Below are 19,140 nucleotides of genomic sequence, written 5' to 3' on the forward strand. Positions count from 1 at the left end.
AAACAAAAAACAAAAAAACCGAGGCGAAATGTCTACACCTAAGATAAATCTACGCCTCGAAACCCAGAAGGTAAAAAGAGCCGGGGGCTGGCGACGCTCACCAGCACCCCCGACGGCCACTGTCGCAAACGCCTCCGGCGGCAGCGGAGTTTGCGCGGGAGGGCCTGCCCGACGTCAACGGCCGGGGAGCGGATGCGCGCGCATGCGTTCTCGGCCCAGGGAAACTTTCTTGCAGAACCCGGAGGCGAGCCCTAGAGGGCGGGATAGCGGCGAGGCACTAGAAGGGGCTTCCGGCGGCAAGTAGCCGTGATTGGTGGAGCCCAGGAGAGGGGGCGGGGCAGTGAGAAATTCGAACAGAGAGGCGGGCCCAAGGAGGGAGTGGAATGGACGCGGGGCTCCCGGCGCGGAGGCGACGCGAGATGGCGGCGGCGACCTCGGGTACTCGAGCCTGGGCAGGGCGGGGTGCCAGAGTCTGGAGCTTTGTGGGGCGACGCGTCCCAGTCGGGTCCGGGCCCCGCGAGTAGTCCGGGAGACGCCGGAATGGCGCGGCAGCGGGGAGGGGAAAGTGGGAGTGTGGAAGTCTCAGGCTGGTGCCTTCTCACTGTTTCCTGCTCTCGGCGCGGATCAATAGACCGGGGTTGAGACCCAGTTCCGGTGCACTTTTGAGCCTAGCGCCTTTTTCCTCAGGGAGCTTTAGTTTTGTCTGTGAAGTGGGGACAGTGACCCATCTGAGAAGATTACATGAGTAAGCGAGCGAAAAATAGCTACTACTCCAACTGTAAGGACAAAAGAAAGGGAGCTGGATGCGTCTTTGGGGAAAGAGCCCGTGTGTGACATGTTGTTTGGGTGCGGGGAGATCCCTCAGAGAGGCAAGAGTTTCAGACAGGCTGCAGCTGGGTGTGAATTGTTGGCATAAGATGTGCTGAGATCACCGAAAAGGGAAAGAAGGGGTTGTTTCCTTTCCCTCCAGCCGTGGAAGTCAGTACTCTTTTTAGGGTTGGGAAGGCTTTTAGGACATTCAGAATCTTGCTCTCTGCTCTCTTCTTGTAGACTGAATTCTGGTTAGTGATTATAGCGGGTACCACGGATATTTGAGTCTCTTACTGTTTGTCAGGCCCCGTGGAGAAACAAACCTATTTAGTAGAATGTCAAACACATGTTGCAGCCTTGCTTGGTGCCAGGCACAGCTGGAAACACTTTATGCTGATGAATTATTTAATCTCCTCAATGCGGTGAGGTGGGTCTGTTACTGCCTTGTGTTTTTGGTTTTTTTTTTACTTTTTTTTTATTACTCAAATGAATTTATCACATCTGTAGTTGTATAATGATCATAACAATCTGATTTCACAGGATTTCCATCCCACAGCCCAAGCACATCCCCCCACCCCCCAAACTGTCTCCTCCAGAGACCATACGTTTTTCAATGTCTGTGCGTCAGCATCTGTTCTGCAAAGAAGTTCAGTCTGTCCTTTTTTCAGATTCCACATGTCAGTGAAAGCATTTGATGTTGGTGTCTCATTGTATGGCTGACTTCACTTAGCATGATAGTTTCTAGGTCCATCTATGTTGCTAAAAATGCCGGTATTTCATTCTTTTTAATGGCTGAGTCATATTCCATTGTGTATATGTACCACATCTTGATCCACTCCTCTGTCGATGGACATTTAGGTTGTTTCCATGTCTTGGCTATTGTAAATGGTGCTGCAATGAACATCGGAGTCCATGTGTCTTTGGGAGTCGTGGTTTTCTCTGGATAGATGCCCAGGAGTGAGATTGCTGGATCAAATGGTAGTTCCATGTTTAGTTTTCTGAGGAATCTCCATACTGCTTTCCACCGTGGTTGCACCAATTTACAATCCCACCAACAGTGTACTAGGGTTCCTTTTTCTCCACACCCTCTCCAGCACTTATTGTTTGTAGACGTTTTGAGGATGGCCATTCTGGCTGGTGTAAGGTGGTACCTCAGAGTGGTTTTGATTTGCATTTCTCTAATAATGAGTGATGTTGAACATCTTTGCATGTGTTTCTCGGCCATCTGTATGTCTTCTCTGAAGAACTGTCTGTTTAGATCTTCTGCCCATTTTTGGATGGGGTTGTTTGTTTTTTGGTATGGAGCTGCAGAAGTTGTTTGTAAATTTTGGAGATCAATTCCTTGTCAGTTGATTCACTTGCAAAGATTTTCTCCCATTCTGTGGGTTGTCTTTTCATTTTGTTTAGGGTTTCCTTTGCTGTGCAGAAACTTTTAAGTTTGATTGGGCCCCATTTGTTTATTTTTGTTTTTATTGTCAATACTCTAAGAGGTGGATCTGAGAAGATGTTGCTGTCTTTTACGTCAGAGAGTGTTTGGCCTATGTTTTCCTCTAAGAGTTTTATAGTGTCTGGTCTTATATCTAGGTCTTTAATCCATTTGGAGTTTATTTTTGTGTATGGTGTCAGGGGAGTGTTCTCATTTCATTCTTTTCCATGCGGCTGTCCAGTTTTCCCAGCACCACTTATTGAACAAGCTGTCCTTTCTCCATTGTCTATCCTTGCCTCCTTTGTCATAGATTAGTTGGCTGTAGGTGCGTGTTACTGTCTTGTTTTACAGATGAAGAAACTGAGCCATAGATGAGTTTAAAATCTTGCTTAGGGAGCCCCCACTGTGGATTAGTGGTAATGAACCTGATTAGTATCCATGAGGACGTGGGCTTGTGGGTTTGATCCCTGGCCTCGCTCAGTGGGTTAGGGATCCTGCGTTGCCAGAAGCTGTGGTGTAGGTCGAAGATGCTGCTTGGATCCTGCGTTGCTGTGGCTCTGGTGTAGGCCAGCAGCTACAGCTCCAATTGGACCCCTGGCCTGGAACTTCCATATGCCGCACGTGCAGCCCTATAAAAGCAAAAAGCAAAAAAAAAACCAAAAAAGCAAAAAACTTGCTCAAAGTTGGGAGTTTCCACTGTGGCGCAGCAGGATCAAGGTTGTCTTTGCAGCAGCTCCGGCTGCTTCAGAGCAACAGGTTCGATCACCCGCCTGTGCAGTGGGTTAAGGATCCAGCATTGTTGCACCTGTGGCTATGATTCCATCCCTGGCCTGGGAACTTACATATGACACTGGGCTGCCAAAAAAAAAAAGGGCAAAAAAAACCTTGCTTAACGTTAACACACAAACCCAACTGGTATCCATGAGTACGCGGCTTCGATCCCTGGCCTCGCTCAGTGGGTTAAGGGTCTGGCGTTGCCGTGAGCTGTGGTGTAGGCCTCCAGCTGTAGCTCTGATTCGAGCCCTAGCCTGGGAACTTTCATATGCCCTGGGTGCAGCCCTAAAAAACAAAACAAAAAAAATTATGCCCAGCACATGATATTTACTCTGTCTGAGCACAACCTCCCCTCACCCTTCCAAGATCTACTGTGTCTGGTACATAGTAGTTTTCATAAAAATGCTTGAATATAGAGTTCCCGTTGTGGCTTAGTGGTAATGAACCTGACTATATCCATGAGGATGCAGGTTCGATCCCTGGCCTTGCTCAGTGGGTTAAGGATCTTGCGTTGCTGCGAGCTGTGGTGTAGGTTGAAGATGTGGCTTGGATCCCATGTTGCTGTGACTGTGGTGTAGGCCAGCAGCTGCAGCTCCAATTTGACCCCTAGCCTGGGAACCTCCATATGCTGCAGGTGCAGCCCTAAAAAGACCAAGAAATGAGAATAAAAATTACTTGAATGAATATTGTCACTTCCCTAGAGAAGCTTATAGTCTGTTTCAGTAGATAGTCATGTAAATATATTGAAAAGCAATAAGAGATATGTATAAGCTGCTATAGGGAGTGCAGAATCTAAGATAAACCCTTGGTTATTCTAGGAAGACTACATTAGGGAAATGAGAGTTGAGGTGAATTTCAAAGGTTGGCGTTTGCCAGGCCTTGGTGGGACCAAAAGACCACCAAATGATCGATTTATTTATGAGGTAAAAAGAGGCCAAAGACGCTCTCTTTGGCACAATTTCCTCATCAGTAAAAGAAAAAAGCTGAGTGGAAGTTGGGAATTATGGGAGAGGGGAAAATTAAAAGAAATCAGTGCTAGCTTCACCCGACCTCAAAGTTGCTTTCATGATGAAAGGGGCAGACTCTTGGACTGTCGGCAGCTGTGTGCCTGTGCCTCTCTTTCCCTGGACTCTGAGCTTTGGAGCATGAGTGCCAATGTTCTATGTTCGGTCCTTCATCAAATCTTAGTTTGTTCAGCAAATACTCTCTAAGAGCCTACTCTGTGCCAGATATTGGGAATGTAAAGGTGGGCCCAGTAAGACTTATTTTCACTGAGTTCATAGTTAAATGGAGAAGGCAGACACATAGGCAGTTATGGTGAAGTGTCATGAGTGCTTGGAGAGGCTCACCTAACAGAGCCTTTGGGGCAGTCATTTTACAAGGGAAGGGTTTTTGTTTGTTTGTTTGTTTTTGCCTTTTTGAGGGCAGCACCCGCAGCACATGGAGGTACCTAGGGTAGAGGGCAGTTGGAGCCACAGCCACAGCCACACCAGATTCAAGCTGCCTCTGCGACCTACACCACAGCTTTTGGCAACGCCAGATCCTTAACTCACTGAGTGAAGCCAGGGATCGAACCCGAAACCTCATGGTTCCTGGTCAGATTCGTTTCCACTGCAGCACGACGGGAACTCCTACAAGGGCAGGTTTTTAAGAGGAAGTAAGATGTAAGGGTTTACCTCAGTCCCTGGAGGCAGGGAGGTAAGAAGATACCCCAGGGAGAGGATAGCGGGTGCGAAGCCCCACAGATGCGAGAGAACTTAGCCTGTTGCAGAAACTGAAGGAAATGCATCACAGGGAGAGAATGATTTGGAAGGAAGTGAAACAAGGAGACCAGTTGGGATGCTCTCTCTCTCTCGAGATGATGATGATGGCCTTGGCGAAGATTGTGCAGTGAGGACGGGGAGGAGTGGACTCATTAAAAAAGTAGAATCGACAGATGTTAATAAAAGCCCAATGTGGGAAACGAGAGAGAAGAAATTAAGACAGACTTTCCCATCTTTGGTTCCATTTATTTATGTTAGCACAGAAGGAAGATGGAGTTGCAGACAGATGGGGAAGGGATTCTGTTTAAGATGAGTTTAGAGTTCTCTTGTGGCGCATCGGATTAAGGATCTGGCGTTGTCACTGTAGTGGCTTGGGTTCAGTCCCTGGCCTGAAGTTCCAAATGCCAGAAATAAATAAATAAATAAAATATGGTTGGAATTTGAATTACTTGAACCGCGTAAGAGGAGATATCAGGGCAGCAGCAAGGAATGTGGATCCAATGCTCAGGAGAGAGCTCTGGTGGGGGGTGTGTGTGTCAATTAGAAGTCCTCAGATTTGAGGTGGTAATTGAAGCCAAGAGAGCCGGTGACGGTGACCATGAAATTAATTACGAGTGGTTCTCAACTGGGGGCAGTTTTGTTCCCCATGGGGCCACCTGTGATGTCTGGGGATATTTTGGGTGGTTACAATGCTGTTCTAAGCACTTCTACATAAATTACCTTATTTACTGCCTTAACTACCCAACAAGTAGTTATTTTTATTTATTCCCAACTTTATAGGTGGGGAAATTGAGGCACAGGAATAGAAAGTCATTCCCAGGGTGGGGGCAGGGGAAATGCTGCTACTGGTATAGTGTTTAGCACAAACTCCTTTGTGTTAAACTTCCTGCAATGTACAGGACAGCCCCACCACAAAGACATATCCAGCCCCAAATATCAATAGGACAGAAACTGAGCAACCCTGATCTAGAGAGAGGACACGGGGAGCCTAGGAACCACATTTAAGGCTGGCAGAAGCTGAGAAGTGAATAGAGGGCTGGTGGGGACCTGGAAGCTTACAAAAAATTATACTTCATTAAGGAAAGCAGATCAAGGGTGTTGAATACTTCTGGGAAGTCAAACAGGATGGGGACTGAGCTTGTCTTTTGGACTTAGCAGTAAGGAGGTCATTAAGTGACCCTACTGAATGGTGTGGGCAGAAGTGAGCTGCTGCCTTGAAGGGCCTGTGTAAGGGGAGAGAGAATGTAATGATGACAGTAACAACAGCTGACCCATGCTGAGTACTTACTGCTGGTACTGTGCTAAACATTATATGTACATTATTTCTTTTGACTCATAGCGGTATGAGGGTAGATACTGTTATTTTTATAAAAAGAAACTGAGGCTGGAAGAGGTTCGGAAACCTTCCCAAGGTCACACAGCTACTAAGTGGAATTTGTCTCCAAGGCCCATGGGGATACAAAGATGAAGGGGTTGAGAAGGCCCAGAGAGTCACATAATGAACTTTGGAGTTAGCCCTTCATTTGAAGCTCAGTCCGTGGGCAAGCCAGCAAACCTATCTGTACTGAGGTTTCCTCACTGGGAAAATGGGGGAAGATAAAATAAAACCCTTACTAATGTAGCATTGAGAACTATGTCTAGATACTTACATCGCAACACAACAATGGGAGGAAAAAGTATGTATACATGTATATGTAACTTGGTCCCCGTGCTGTACAGTGGGAAAAAAATAAAATCAGATTTTTTAATAGGAAAAAAAAAAACAAAACACCTTACTGAGCTTTTACCAAGTACAATGCTGTTCTAAGCACTTCTACATAAATTACCTTATCTACTGCCTTAACTACCCAACAAGTAGTTATTTTTATTTATTCCCAACTTTATAGGTGGGGAAATTGAGGCACAGGAATAGAAAGTCATTCCCAGGTTATTTAGTTAGTTGTAGGTATCAGAGCTGGGATTTGAGTCCAGACCATCTTCCCTTGACTTTTTTCTTTTTTTTTTTTTTTTTTGTCTTTTTGCCATTTTTCTTGGGCTGCTCCCGCGGCATATGGAGGTTCCCAGGCTAGGGGTCCAATCGGAGCTGTATCCACTGGCCTATGCCAGAGCCACAGCAACGTGGGATCCGAGCCGCGTCTGCAACCTACACCACAGCTCACGGCAACGCCGGATCCTTAACCCACTGAGCAAGGGCAGGGACCGAACCCGCAACCTCATGGTTCCTAGTCGGATTCGTTAACCACTGCGCCACGACGGGAACTCCCCCTTGACTTTTTTCTAATCTTGAATTACTACCAACCTACTATGTACTAGTTTCTCTGTTGACATTTTACATGTTACTTCTTTTCATCCTCATTAAGCTCCAGGCCCACCCCACCCCAAGGAAAGTGGGGCACATGGATGTTAAGTCCCTTGCCCAGAGTCACACGCTAATATATGTTAGAGCTGGAATTGAAATGCAGCTCTGTTTAACCAGAGTCTCTACTCTCTGCATCACCAGACTTCCCCTTCACCCTGTACCATCACTGAACTTCCTTAAGTCCTTCCATAGCTGCCGTCTTTCTCTGTTCTCACACACTCACAAACCCCTGGGAAAGACGGGCAAGGAGAGGCTCCTGCACACATTCTTGATAAAAGTCAGTCAGCGTCCTTGCTTCTTAGTTTTCTTATCCGCACAGGTGCCCCTGCAGGTTTCTACTTACTTGCTCCTGACTTTCTGGATTGCTGGGAGGGTCAAATGAAAGCTAGATGCCTGAGTGCTTTGGAAACCTTAAAGTGAGAAATGGTGTTATTGGCTTCATTTGTCCCATGAAGGAACAGAGGCCCAGTTTTTGGAACAGCCATCAGCTTGTGGTTATACCTTACTTATGCGTAAGAGTCTTCCCAGGGGTAGTCTGTCCACCTTTTTGTCCTGCTGTCTCTGTGTTGGCCACATATACCAGCCTCTTGCCTTATATGAGGCCTCTGGTCCCCACAACCAGCTGCTACCACCAGCACAAACAAGAGAGTCAGAGATACTGAGAACTTTCCCATTTGGTCATGATAGGTAATACAGCATCCTCATTGAAAGCAGGGTTTTGGAGGTGATGAGATGGAGGGGTGAATTCTGCTGTTAGCCAAGGGCTGTAGTGTAGTATCCTCCAGGGTAAAATAGAGTAATACCCTCCTCATAAAGCTTCAGCTCATTCAATCCTCACAGAAATAGAGGTATCCCCCGACTTTTTAAAAAAGTTTTATCTTAACTGCATTTTCTGATGATAAAAATAATTCATAATCTCCCTTCCCTCCAAATGATTGAGATTTAATTATGGGAAGCAAACTAAACAGAAAGCTTACAATAGAGAAGGACTGACTGTCAGTGCCTTTTACAAACCGAGCTAGGACAGAAAGGGACTGGGGGCTGCCTCTTAACCTTATCCCTCCCAAAGATGTCCACAGTGTCATCATTATTATTTTAATGCACGCATTACAGCCTTACGGATCTGGGTAATATAGAACATAAACCCACATACTCCCCCATCAAGAGAAAACCATCAAGGGAGTTCCCATTGTGGTTCAGTTGGTTAAGAACCCAACTAGTATCCATGAGGATGTGGGCTGGATCCCTGGCCTTGCTCAGTGGGTTAAGGATCCAGTGTTGCCGCTGCAGCATAAGTTGCAGGTGCAGCTCGGATCTGGTGTTGCTGTGGCACAGGCTGGCAGCTGCAGATCCAATTTGATTTGACTCTAGCTGGGGGACTTCCATATGCCATGGATGCGGCCCTAAAAAGAAAAAAAGAGAAAACCACTATTAACAGTTCGGGGCATGTGTATGTGTGTCTGTACTTATTTGTATGTATTATAAACTGCAGGTGAGAAATAGAGACACAGAAAAGTCAGGCAGTTCATTGACTGGTTTTTGATGGGGGCACATGTCAACTCTCAATCCCAGAACAACCCGTGAGGTCCTGGTCTGCTCTACCTTGACAGTTTAATTGTGTCACAGCAGCAGCAGCAGCAGCAGCAGCAGCATAAGCAGCATAGCATCACCCCAGAGTTGCTAGAAATACAGAGTCGTAGGCGTCACTCCAGGGAATGAAGCCAAATCCCTATTTTAACTAGATCTTCCAGGTTATTTGTGTACACGTTGCAGTCTGCATCCCACTGGGCCTACTTATAGAGCAGGGTAGGAACTGAGGCCAGGCTTGGGGACACCCACAGCATGGCCAGGATGGAAAGCGCTTTCCCCCAAATGAGCTGTGGCCCCCGCCCTCCCAATGGTATCCCAGGCCCCAGCTCCAGGCCTCCTTCCCTGCCCTGTTGTTAAGGTTACAGGGGTCTCTGGTCCATTTTGATGCTGGGGTTTTGTTCTGCTTCTAGGCTCTACTTATAGGTCTTTTGAGGAGCAAAAAGCAAACAGGCAAAATGTAGGTTATGGTACAAGATAAAGTAATAGCCTCATGGCCGCAGGCACAAAACACTGAGGTGCTGGGAAGAGTAGCTGCACCACTGAGCATCTTCATTGGTAAAATGGGACTAACAGAACAGACTAATGTGCCTCTCAGGGACAGCCTGAAGATTAAAGCGTGCCTAGAGGTAGTCGGTGCTTCGTAAATGTTAATGTTTGCTAAGTACTGGATCTGGTTCCCAGTCCCGGCCTGTGTATAATCTTTCTCCGCCAACCCCCCACCACATTGCCTGAGACCCTGTATTTGATTCATCTTTTTCTTTCGTCTGCCCTTCTGTGCTCACCCCACTGACAGAACCCACACAGAGTCCTGCTTCACCAGTTCTCCAAGGGGGTGGCGCTTTCACACCCCCGAGCTCTTGCCCATGCCTTTCCTTCTGCCTGGAAAGCTTGGCAGTGACCCTGCTCGTCCTAAAGGGGTCAGCTAAATTAACTACCTCCTCCTCTGAGACTCCTACCCTTACCTCTCAGCAAAGCTTCCACCCTACTTATGCCGAAAACTTGTCTTCTTTCTTCCAGGAGCCGGTCGCTGTCGGCTTAGCAAGGTGGGAGCCGGCCGGCGCCCGCCTCCGGCTCGAGTGAGGGTAGCTGTGCGACTGCGGCCATTTGTGGATGGAACAGCTGGAGAAAATGATCCCCCCTGTGTACGGGGCCTGGACAGCTGTTCGCTAGAGATTGCCAACTGGAGGAACCACCAGGAGACTCTCAAATACCAGTAAGCTTCAGGCCCCTCTCCCTTCTGTCCCTCTCTCTCCTAGGCCCGCTCACACCATCCCCTGCCCGGGTCGTTCTCAGACCCTCCTCCTCAGGATCCTCCTTCCTCAGCACAGCTTTGTTTGCCACACCTTCGCTTATTCATTCAGGACATGTTCAGGGGTGTCTACTGTGATGGGTCCTCTGTGGGATACTGTGGGCAAAGACTGGAGGCTGAATCAGACACACTTTATTGTTCCTAATCCTACGGGGGGCAATAGGCACAAATGGAGAAGGTGCAGCAAAGCTGAGCAGGGGAGCCCCATCTTGGGTCTTAGGGAGGTGTAGGAAGGGCTGGGGGAACAGACCAGCTAGCTAACCCAGACAGTCGGAGAAGTCCACCCAGGTTTGGGGACAGAACTCAAAAGGGCAGCTCCTTTTTTTTTTTGGCGGCCCTGCGGCATATGGAGTTCCCAGGCCAGGGATCAGATCCAAACTGCAGTAGTGACCTGAGCTAACAATGTCAGATCCTTAACCCACTGCTGGGCTGGGGATCAAACCTGTGTCCCAGTGCTCCCAAGACACCACTGATCCTATTGCACCACAGTGGGATCTCCGAGAGCAGCTACTTTAAAATTCCCTTGGAGGTTTAAAGTTCAGGCTCCTTGGCCTATCCTTCTAGGCCAGGGGATGGCAAACTACGGTTCACAGGTCAAATCTGCCAGGAGTCTTTTTGTAAATAAGGCCTTGTTGGAACACAGCCACACTCATTTATTTACATATTGTCTAAGGCTGCTTTCCACTGACTACAATGGCAGAGTTGAGTAGTTGTGAAAGGAACCTTTGTCCATGGAGCCCAAAATATTTACTCTCTGGCTCTCTATGGGAAAGTTTGCCAATTCTGTTCTAGGTCCTTGATGATTTGGCCTCAGTTTCTTTCCAGCCTCATCCTCCAACACCTGCTACACTCCACTAACATTGATGCCTGCCACGACCTCTGCCACAGCTTCTTCATCAGAAGGCAGTGCTACAGTGCGTGGACTACATGCGGGTTGAGTCTCATCTAGTCATAAGCCGCAGGGGTTCCCATTGTGGCGCAGCGGAAATGAATCCAACTAGTATCCATGATGATGCGGGTTCGCTCCCTGGCCTTGCTCAGTGGGTTAAGGATCTGGGATTGCTGTGAGCTGTGGTGTAGGTTACAGACATGGCTTGGATCCGATGTGGCTGTGGCTGTGGCGTAGGCCAGTGGCTACAGCTCCGATTTGACCCCTAGCCTGGGAACTTCCACATGCTACATGTCCGGCCCTAAAAAGACAAAAAAAAAGTGGGGGGGGGGAGGTGGGTGCAGCATCTTTTCTTAACTCTGTTACAGTGTGTAAATACCAGTATGTATATTCACTGTGGTGTGAAAAAGATTGGGAAGCCTTTGTCTTTGCTACAGTCTCTTATGTGCTTCCCCCCCCCCCCGCCCTCCCCGTCCCCTTCAGCTGCACCTGTGGCATGCAAAAGTTCCCAGGCCAGGGACTGAATCCTTGCTACAGCAGTAACCAGACACAGCAGTGACAGTGTCAGATCCTTAACTGGTTGAGCCACCAGGGAACTCCCTGTGTGTTCTTCTTTTTTCTTTTTTGGTCTTTTTAGGGCCACACCCACAGCATATAGAAGTTCCCAGGCTAGGTGTCAAATCAGAGCTGTAGCTGCCGGCCTACACCACAGGCACAGCAACTCGGGACCCAAGCTGTGTCTGCAACCTACACCACAGCTCATGCCGTATCCTTAACTCACTAAGAGAGGCTAGGGATTAAACCCACATCCTCATGGATACTAGTCGGGTTCGTTATTGCTGAGCTATGACGGGAACTCCTCTGTGTGCTATTCTTGATACTTAGAATATCTTTCTCTTCTCTCTCTGGCAAAGTCCTCCCTCCCGAGGCAGGATCAGTTATTCCTTCTAGTGCCCTCTCATCTTCGTTTCATGAATCACAGCAAAGTATGGGTGCCTATCTGTCTTGACTAGCAGACTGCACAACTCCACAGAGCAGGGACGTCACCTCTGTTTCTACACCGATACAGAGACTGGGATGGAACAGGTGCTCAGTTGGTGCTTTCTTAGGTTTTTGCGCAAGAAAAAGGGTGGAGACGCTTAAATCCGAGCCACTTTTATCCCCTAGGTCTGGATGAGAATGGAACCTGCACTAATTCCCTTCTTTCTTCCTGCCTGCAGGTTTGATGCCTTCTATGGGGAGAGGAGTTCTCAGCAGGACGTCTATGGAGGATCAGTGCAGCCCATCCTGAGGCACTTGCTGGAAGGGCAGAATGCCAGTGTGCTTGCCTATGGGCCCACAGGGGCAGGTGAGCAAGCCTGATACAGCCAGGGGTCAGAAAGGACTCGGGAGTCAGGAGGAAAATCTCACACCTCTTTCCACTCCTTCCCCAGGGAAGACGCACACAATGCTGGGCAGCCCAGAGCAACCTGGGGTGATCCCCCGCGCTCTCATGGACCTCCTGCAGCTCACAAGGGAGGAGGGTGCTGAGGGCCGGCCATGGGCTCTCTCTGTCACTATGTCCTACTTAGAGATCTACCAGGAAAAGGTGAGGCTCTTTTCTGATCGAGGAAGGAAGAGACAAAGGGTTAAATCAGACTTAGTTGTAGAACCTGCAGCTCTGCTCTAGCAAGGAGGTGTAAGATCTGGAAAGACAGACATCAGGGTAGCAGATGGCACAACTCTGACGTTCCAGCAGAGAAAGAGGAGACTCATCCCCAGGAAGTAAGCAGCCTGTAACTGGAGAATTGCTCAAACAGGTTTTGGACCTCTTGGAACCTTCATCAGGAGACCTGGTAATCCGAGAAGACTGCCGAGGCAACATCCTGATTCCAGGCCTCACACAGAAGCCCATCACTAGCTTCGCTGATTTTGAGCAGCACTTCCTACCAGCCAGTCGGAATCGGACTGTAGGAGCCACCCGGCTCAATCAGCGCTCTTCCCGCAGTCACGCCGTGCTCCTGGTCAAGGCGAGGCCCGCTGTCCAGGGTGAGGACCTGGGGAAGCCCCGGAGCCTGAGCTAATCTGAGGCCCTTGCTTTTATCCCTCAGGTGGATCAGCGGGAACGGCTGGCTCCATTTCGACAGCGAGAGGGGAAACTCTACCTGATCGACTTGGCCGGCTCAGAGGACAACCGGCGCACAGGCAACAAGGGCCTGCGGCTGAAGGAGAGCGGAGCCATCAACGCCTCCCTCTTTGTACTGGGCAAGGTGGTGGATGCGCTGAACCAGGGCCTCCCTCGTGTGCCCTACCGGGACAGCAAGCTCACTCGCCTCTTACAGGTCAGGCCTCCCATCTCGGGCAAAAGTGGCTAGGGGACGGGCTTCTCAGACCTGCCAGGGTGTTGGAGAACGGTGGTCCTGGCAGAGGATGGGGGGGTCATCTGACCCACCCATCCAGCCCCATCCCCATCCCTCAGGACTCTCTGGGTGGCTCAGCCCACAGCATCCTCATCGCCAACATTGCCCCTGAGAGACGCTTCTACCTAGACACGGTCTCTGCACTCAACTTTGCAGCCAGATCCAAGGAGGTGATCAACCGGCCTTTTACCAATGAGCGCTTACAGCTTCATGGTGAGGACCGGGACCGGGAGGAGTGGAAAGGCTGAGTTTGGACAATTGGGGAATTTGCCGAACTCACCAAGATCAGCATAGAGGCTGACACCCCCTCTCCCTCCACCTCACCATCTTCCCCTAGTCTTGGCACCTATTAAACTGTCTCAGAAAGAACTGCTAGGCCCATCAGAGGCAAAGAGAGCCCGAGGCCCGGAGGAAGAGGAAAGTGGAAGTCCTGAACCCCCAGCAGCTCCAGCCTCTGCCTTCCAGAAACTCAGGTGAGCAGAGAGGGAGGGTTCTTATGTAGATTCCCCTTATGTCTGGATTGGGTGTGCAGTAGCAGTGGGTTTAGCCTGTAAGATCCTTGAGCTGTGAACTTGGGCTTCCACCGGATTCACCCCAAATCCTACTTTATTGAATTCACTGAAGTGCTAAGATCTCCAGCCTTGATGCTGCTGCCAGAGGCCCTAAGGAGGCCTCCAGGCACTCCTCCCCCCACCTCCCCCCCACCATCCTGCTTTCCATTTTCCAACTCCTTTAGGCAGTCAACAAAAATCTCATATTTTGCCACCAGTATTCCAAGGATGAGCACTTTTGCTTCTGGCTCAAGGAGTAAATGAGGATCAGGTCTTTCAGGTCCCAAGGATGAAGAGAAATGTCTCGCTGAGATTCAGTCTGTGTGTTAAGAGTCCAGCCTTTCTGTGACCTTCCATGGGTTTAGTTGCCGTCCTAACTTTTCCCTGCTTCCACCCTCAATCCAATCAAAACATCTATTTTCTTTTTTCTTTTTTAATGGCTGCACCCGTGGCATATTGAAGTTCCCCAGGCCAGGGATTGAATCCTAGCTGCAGCTTCTACCTACGCTCTTGTGGCGACACTGGATCCTTTAACCCACTGCACCTGGCCAGGGATCGAACCTGCACCTTCACAGTGACCCCAGCCACTGCAGTAGGATTCTTAACCCACTGCACCATAGTGGGAACTCCCCAAACAAAGCCTCTAAATTAAGTCATTTCTGTGTGTGGCCTCCCCAGTTCTGACAGCCCCACCTCATGGCCCAGCAGCCACTAATATTCAGGCCCCCCCATGTTTAGTGGTCTTGCTTTCTATGTCTGGCCACTTGGCCCTCCCTAACTCCAAAGAACGAGTTGCAGTTTGAACTCTGCCATCTTTCTACTCCTAGCCCACATAGAGCCTCTCTAAATTGTATAAGTTTGAAGACTACTGAACAGAGGTGACCTGAGGAGGCCAAGGATTAGTGCTTATGCTGCCTCGGGGGCTATAGTAGTTAAGGATGGCATACACAAAAAGATGCCTGGTGGAGTTCCCCTTGTGGTGCAGCAGTTAAGAAACCCGACTAGTATCCATGAGGACTTGGGTTCTATCCTTGGTCTCACTCAATGTGTTAAGGATCCAGCATTGCCATGAGCTGTGGTGTAGGTTGCAGATGTGGCTCAGATCCCGTGTTGCTGTGGCTGTGAGCGTAGGCTGGCAGGTGCAGCTCTGATTGTACCCCTACCCTGGGAACCTCCATATACTCCATGGGTGCAGCCCTAAAAAAGCCAAAAAAAAAAAAAAAAAAAGGTGCCTAGGTTCTTGTGTTCACTGACAACCTTAGCTTGTGATCTTGTCTTTCTCATGCCATTTATTGGCAGTCCCCTCTCCCATGTATCCAAATTCGGAGAAGCACACACACCCACGCATCTATGTTACCTGTGAACAGGCAAGGTCTCTGCCAGAAAGGCTCAGAGATGGGGCACATCAGACCTGGACAACCCCTGACGCCGGGGCTCACGGTTTAGCCGAGGAAGCAAGCTGGGAATCAGTATGTGATGCAAGGTTGACAGCAGACAGTAAGGAAGGTGGACCCTCCTGTTCTGTGAGATCCAGCAAGGAAGAAAGACCTTCATCTACATTTTCTGATCCTGCTCCTCTTGGCACTTGCTCACAAAGAACAGAGCAGTCTCTGTCCTGGAGGAGCTAGTTCACAGTGTAGGAAAGAAGATACACAGTCAAGCTGGGCATCAGGGGAAAGGTGGCTGACGTTGATAATCGAGGTCAGATGTGAGGGGGATTCCAGACAGAAGGACCGGATGTGAGGCATTACCATGCTCGGATTAAGGCAGGCCACTGTTTGAAGAGGGCTTTCCTGCTGCCCACAGGAGGGAGGCTTGGCATTTGAGATCTTCAGGGGCTTTGAAAGCCCTGTTGAAGATGACCTCCTCGGTGAAGCTTTCACCGATTCCTCCTCCACATGCACAGGCGCACGGCCCTTGCTGACACCTAATCAATCACAGTCAGACAGTGAGCGCCACTGCACCCAGAGAGTCTGGATGACTTGTTCAGGCTTGCCCAGCAAGTTAACACTAGGGTTCTGGAACCATAGCGTATACCATGTTAAGGCATGATGAGGAGAATCCTGCTGCTACAGAGGGCAGTAAAGAGAGGAGGGTGAGGAGTCAACTTTGTCTGCTCAGCCCCCTGCAGAAGCTGAGTAGCATGGACCCAGCTATGCTGGAGCGCCTCCTGAGCTTGGACCGTCTGCTGGGCTCCCAGGGGAGCCAGGGGACCCCTCTGCTGAGCACCCCGAAGCGAGAGCGGATGGTGCTCATGAAGACAGTGGAGGAGAAGGACTTGGAAATTGAGGTAAGTGTTGGGGGTTGGGGCTGGGACTCCTCCTGGCCTTGAGAAGCAATCTGAGGATCTTCAGGTAGGGAAGGACACTGAAAAGCTGGACCAGCACCCTGTTTTTACCCAACACTGGAATCCTTTCGTTCTTGAATGTCCTTCGCATGGCTGAACTTTGAAAAATAATTGAGATCAGATGTGAGGAGACGAGAGGGCAAAAAATTCCAGGTAAAAGAAACAGATGCAAGACACTGCCATTCCCTAAAACTCAGTTCACATTAAGTTAGGACTCTGCTTGAACAATCCTTCAGTATTTCCCAAAGAGGCTGATTCCACCGCTAGGCAGCCTTGATCATTAGAAAGCTCTTAATTACATCAGGCTCCACTGTCTCCTGGTAGTTTCTCCCAATGGTCCTCACCCAGCCCCTTTAGGGCCTCAGAGCCCTGCACACTCGCATCCCTAATCCGCTGCCCTTCAAACTGCCCCAAAGTTGGTTCTGGGTCCTATCTCTCCCAATCCTTTCTAACAGAGGCTTAAGATGAAGCAAAAAGAACTGGAAGCCAAGGTGCTGGCCCAGGAGGCTGCAGACCCAAAGGAAAAAGAGAATTACTCTCCTACCACGCTCAGACCTCTTGCCCGCCGCACAGTCACAGTGGCGAAGCCCCTCAAAAGAGCTGTGGTGATGCCCTTACAACTGAGTAAGTTTGGCTCTGGGGGCCAGGAAGACCCAGATAATTGAAGGGAGTTATTGTTTGGGGCAGCTGACCTCATGTCACTCATGTCCTCACACAATACACCAACCCCAGGGAAAGGAAGAGGGATCTGAAGTAGATCTGGGTGCTCTGCCCTCCAGCATTTAGTACAGTGGGGTAGACTGACAAATGCGTGATTGATTATTCTGCAAGACCAACGGAGGTTACTTTCTCCCTTTTTTGCTTTTTAGGGCCACACCCACAGCATACAGAAGTTCTCAGGCTAGGAGTCAAATCGGAGCTGCAGCTGCTAGCCTACACCACAGCCACAGCAACAGGGGATTCAAGCCACGTCTGCGAACTACACCACAGCTCAGGGCAATGCCGGATCCTTAACCCACTGAGTAGGACCAGGGATGGAACCCAAATCCTCATAGATACTAGCCAGATTCATTAGTGCTGAGCCACAACAGGAACTCCTGAGGTTACTTTCAAATATAAGAATGGGATGGTCATGCAGAGAAGTTCTATTGTGGCGCAGCAGGTTAGGGATACAGCATTGTCAGTGCAGCAGCTTGGGTTCCTCCTGTGGCGTGGGTTTAATCCCTGGCCCAGGAACCTCCACATGCCATGTGTGGCAAAAAAAACAACCCAACAAAAGAGAGTTAACTGGGGTTGAGGTGACTTGGGGAATCAGAAATCGAAGAACCAAATGGCTACCAGGGGGCCAAAAAGTAGCCTCGGCCGTGACTCCAGTTCACAATTCTTGCTTTCAGTTCAGGAGCAGGCAGCATCCCCAAATGCTGAGATCCACATCTTGAAGAAGAAAGGCCGGAAGAGAAAGGTGAGAGTAGCTGAAGCCTTAGGCTACATACACCTACATAGATCCCAGGGGAAGTAACAGGTGGTGAGCTTCGGTGGGAAGAGGGCTGGCCAGAGGGTTACTTGGTCTGTTTGAACCCTTGTCAGCTGTTTACAGCTCTTCCAAGTCGCTTCCCCTCTGGATGCAGCATGCCTCACAGGGCATTTCAGATGAAATGCAGTGAGATGAGTTTATCTAGCAGGATGGGTGTCCCTCACTTGTTACCTTTCTTCCTGGTGTCCCTCACCGTCAGTTGATAGCTACTTACTAGGTACAGTGTGTAGCCTGGGTCTTGCCCTCTACAAACTGCAGAGCCCACTTAGGGAAAGAGCCTAAACACTGGAAGACCTACCTAAAAACTGGGGTGACACTGGGGGGTTATCATTTCTTGAGCACCTTCTATGTGCTTATTCTTTTTAGAGATGAAGGCCCAGATTTAAGAGCTTGCTATGTATTTTACATTCATGAACTCATCTGATCATCACAGCAACTCTTTCACAAGTTGGATAAAATGAGAATCAGCCCAGAGAGTGGCCAGAGGGAAGGGTTCGGGGAATGGCAACTGAACAGGAGGGAAAGAGAGGCTGGGGAGGGCGGGGAGGTAGCTGCTGTTAGGCTTCTATCCTTGCAGAGTCCAAAGCAGTTTACCGCTGCAGGCTGAACAGCACTCTGTTGTCACTCACCTCCTGCCTAATAGCTGGAGTCCCTGGATGCCTCAGAGCCCGAGGAGAAGGCTGAGGATTGCTGGGAGCTACAGATCAGCCCGGAGCTACTGGCCCATGGGCGCCAAAAAATATTAGATCTGCTGAATGAAGGCTCAGCCCGGGATCTACGCAGCCTGCAGCGCATTGGCCAAAAGAAGGCCCAGCTCATCGTGGGCTGGAGGGAGCTCCATGGCCCCTTCAGCCAGGTAATGGCCCAGGGGGGAGTGGGGGTGGGAGGAGCCTGGCACTCCCTCGGCCCCTTCTCCATCACGGCTGTCCTGCCAGGTGGAGGACCTGGAACGCGTGGAGGGCATCTCCAGCAAACAGATGGAGTCGTTCCTGAAGGTGAGCTCACGGCTGAGCCCTTCCTCCCCTGGCCTGTGCCCGTCTCGGCCCTGACGCTGCTGCTCTCCCCTCCCCTCCTGTGTTGCAGGCGAACATCCTGGGTCTCGCCGCGGGCCAGCGCTGCGGCCCCTCCTGACTGCCAGCTCCCCTCTTCACTTTGCTTTTTTTTTTTTTTTTTTAAATCCTTGTGTAACCCACTTTCGTGTAAATACAGTTGTCATTCCTTTGCTTCAGCCTGATTCTTGGGGCTGCGGGGGTGGGGCCCGGGTATCACTGCCTTTGGGCCGGGCCACAGGCGCCGCGGGCTAACTTCTTTGGGCGCCATCTTTGGGAAAACACGAAGCAGCGCAGGATTGTAAATAAACCGCTGGAGAGAGGAGGCAGAAAGGACGGT

The 19,140-nt window shown here is 49.8% G+C and overlaps 1 protein-coding gene across 1 annotated transcript; it reads left to right on the forward strand.

Annotated features, from left to right (window-relative positions):
- Window positions 346–18,974, forward strand: KIF22 (kinesin family member 22). The gene is given in 14 exon segments (NM_001243019.1): window positions 346–438; window positions 9,740–9,935; window positions 12,141–12,268; window positions 12,354–12,508; window positions 12,720–12,929; window positions 13,011–13,241; window positions 13,379–13,532; window positions 13,657–13,792; window positions 15,992–16,160; window positions 16,673–16,841; window positions 17,612–17,679; window positions 18,395–18,607; window positions 18,687–18,746; window positions 18,835–18,974. Coding segments are annotated over 14 exon segments (1,992 nt in total). The 5' UTR covers window positions 346–383; the 3' UTR covers window positions 18,883–18,974.

This window comes from Sus scrofa, chromosome 3 (genome assembly GCF_000003025.6).
Source record: "Sus scrofa isolate TJ Tabasco breed Duroc chromosome 3, Sscrofa11.1, whole genome shotgun sequence".
NCBI lineage: Eukaryota > Metazoa > Chordata > Mammalia > Artiodactyla > Suidae > Sus > Sus scrofa.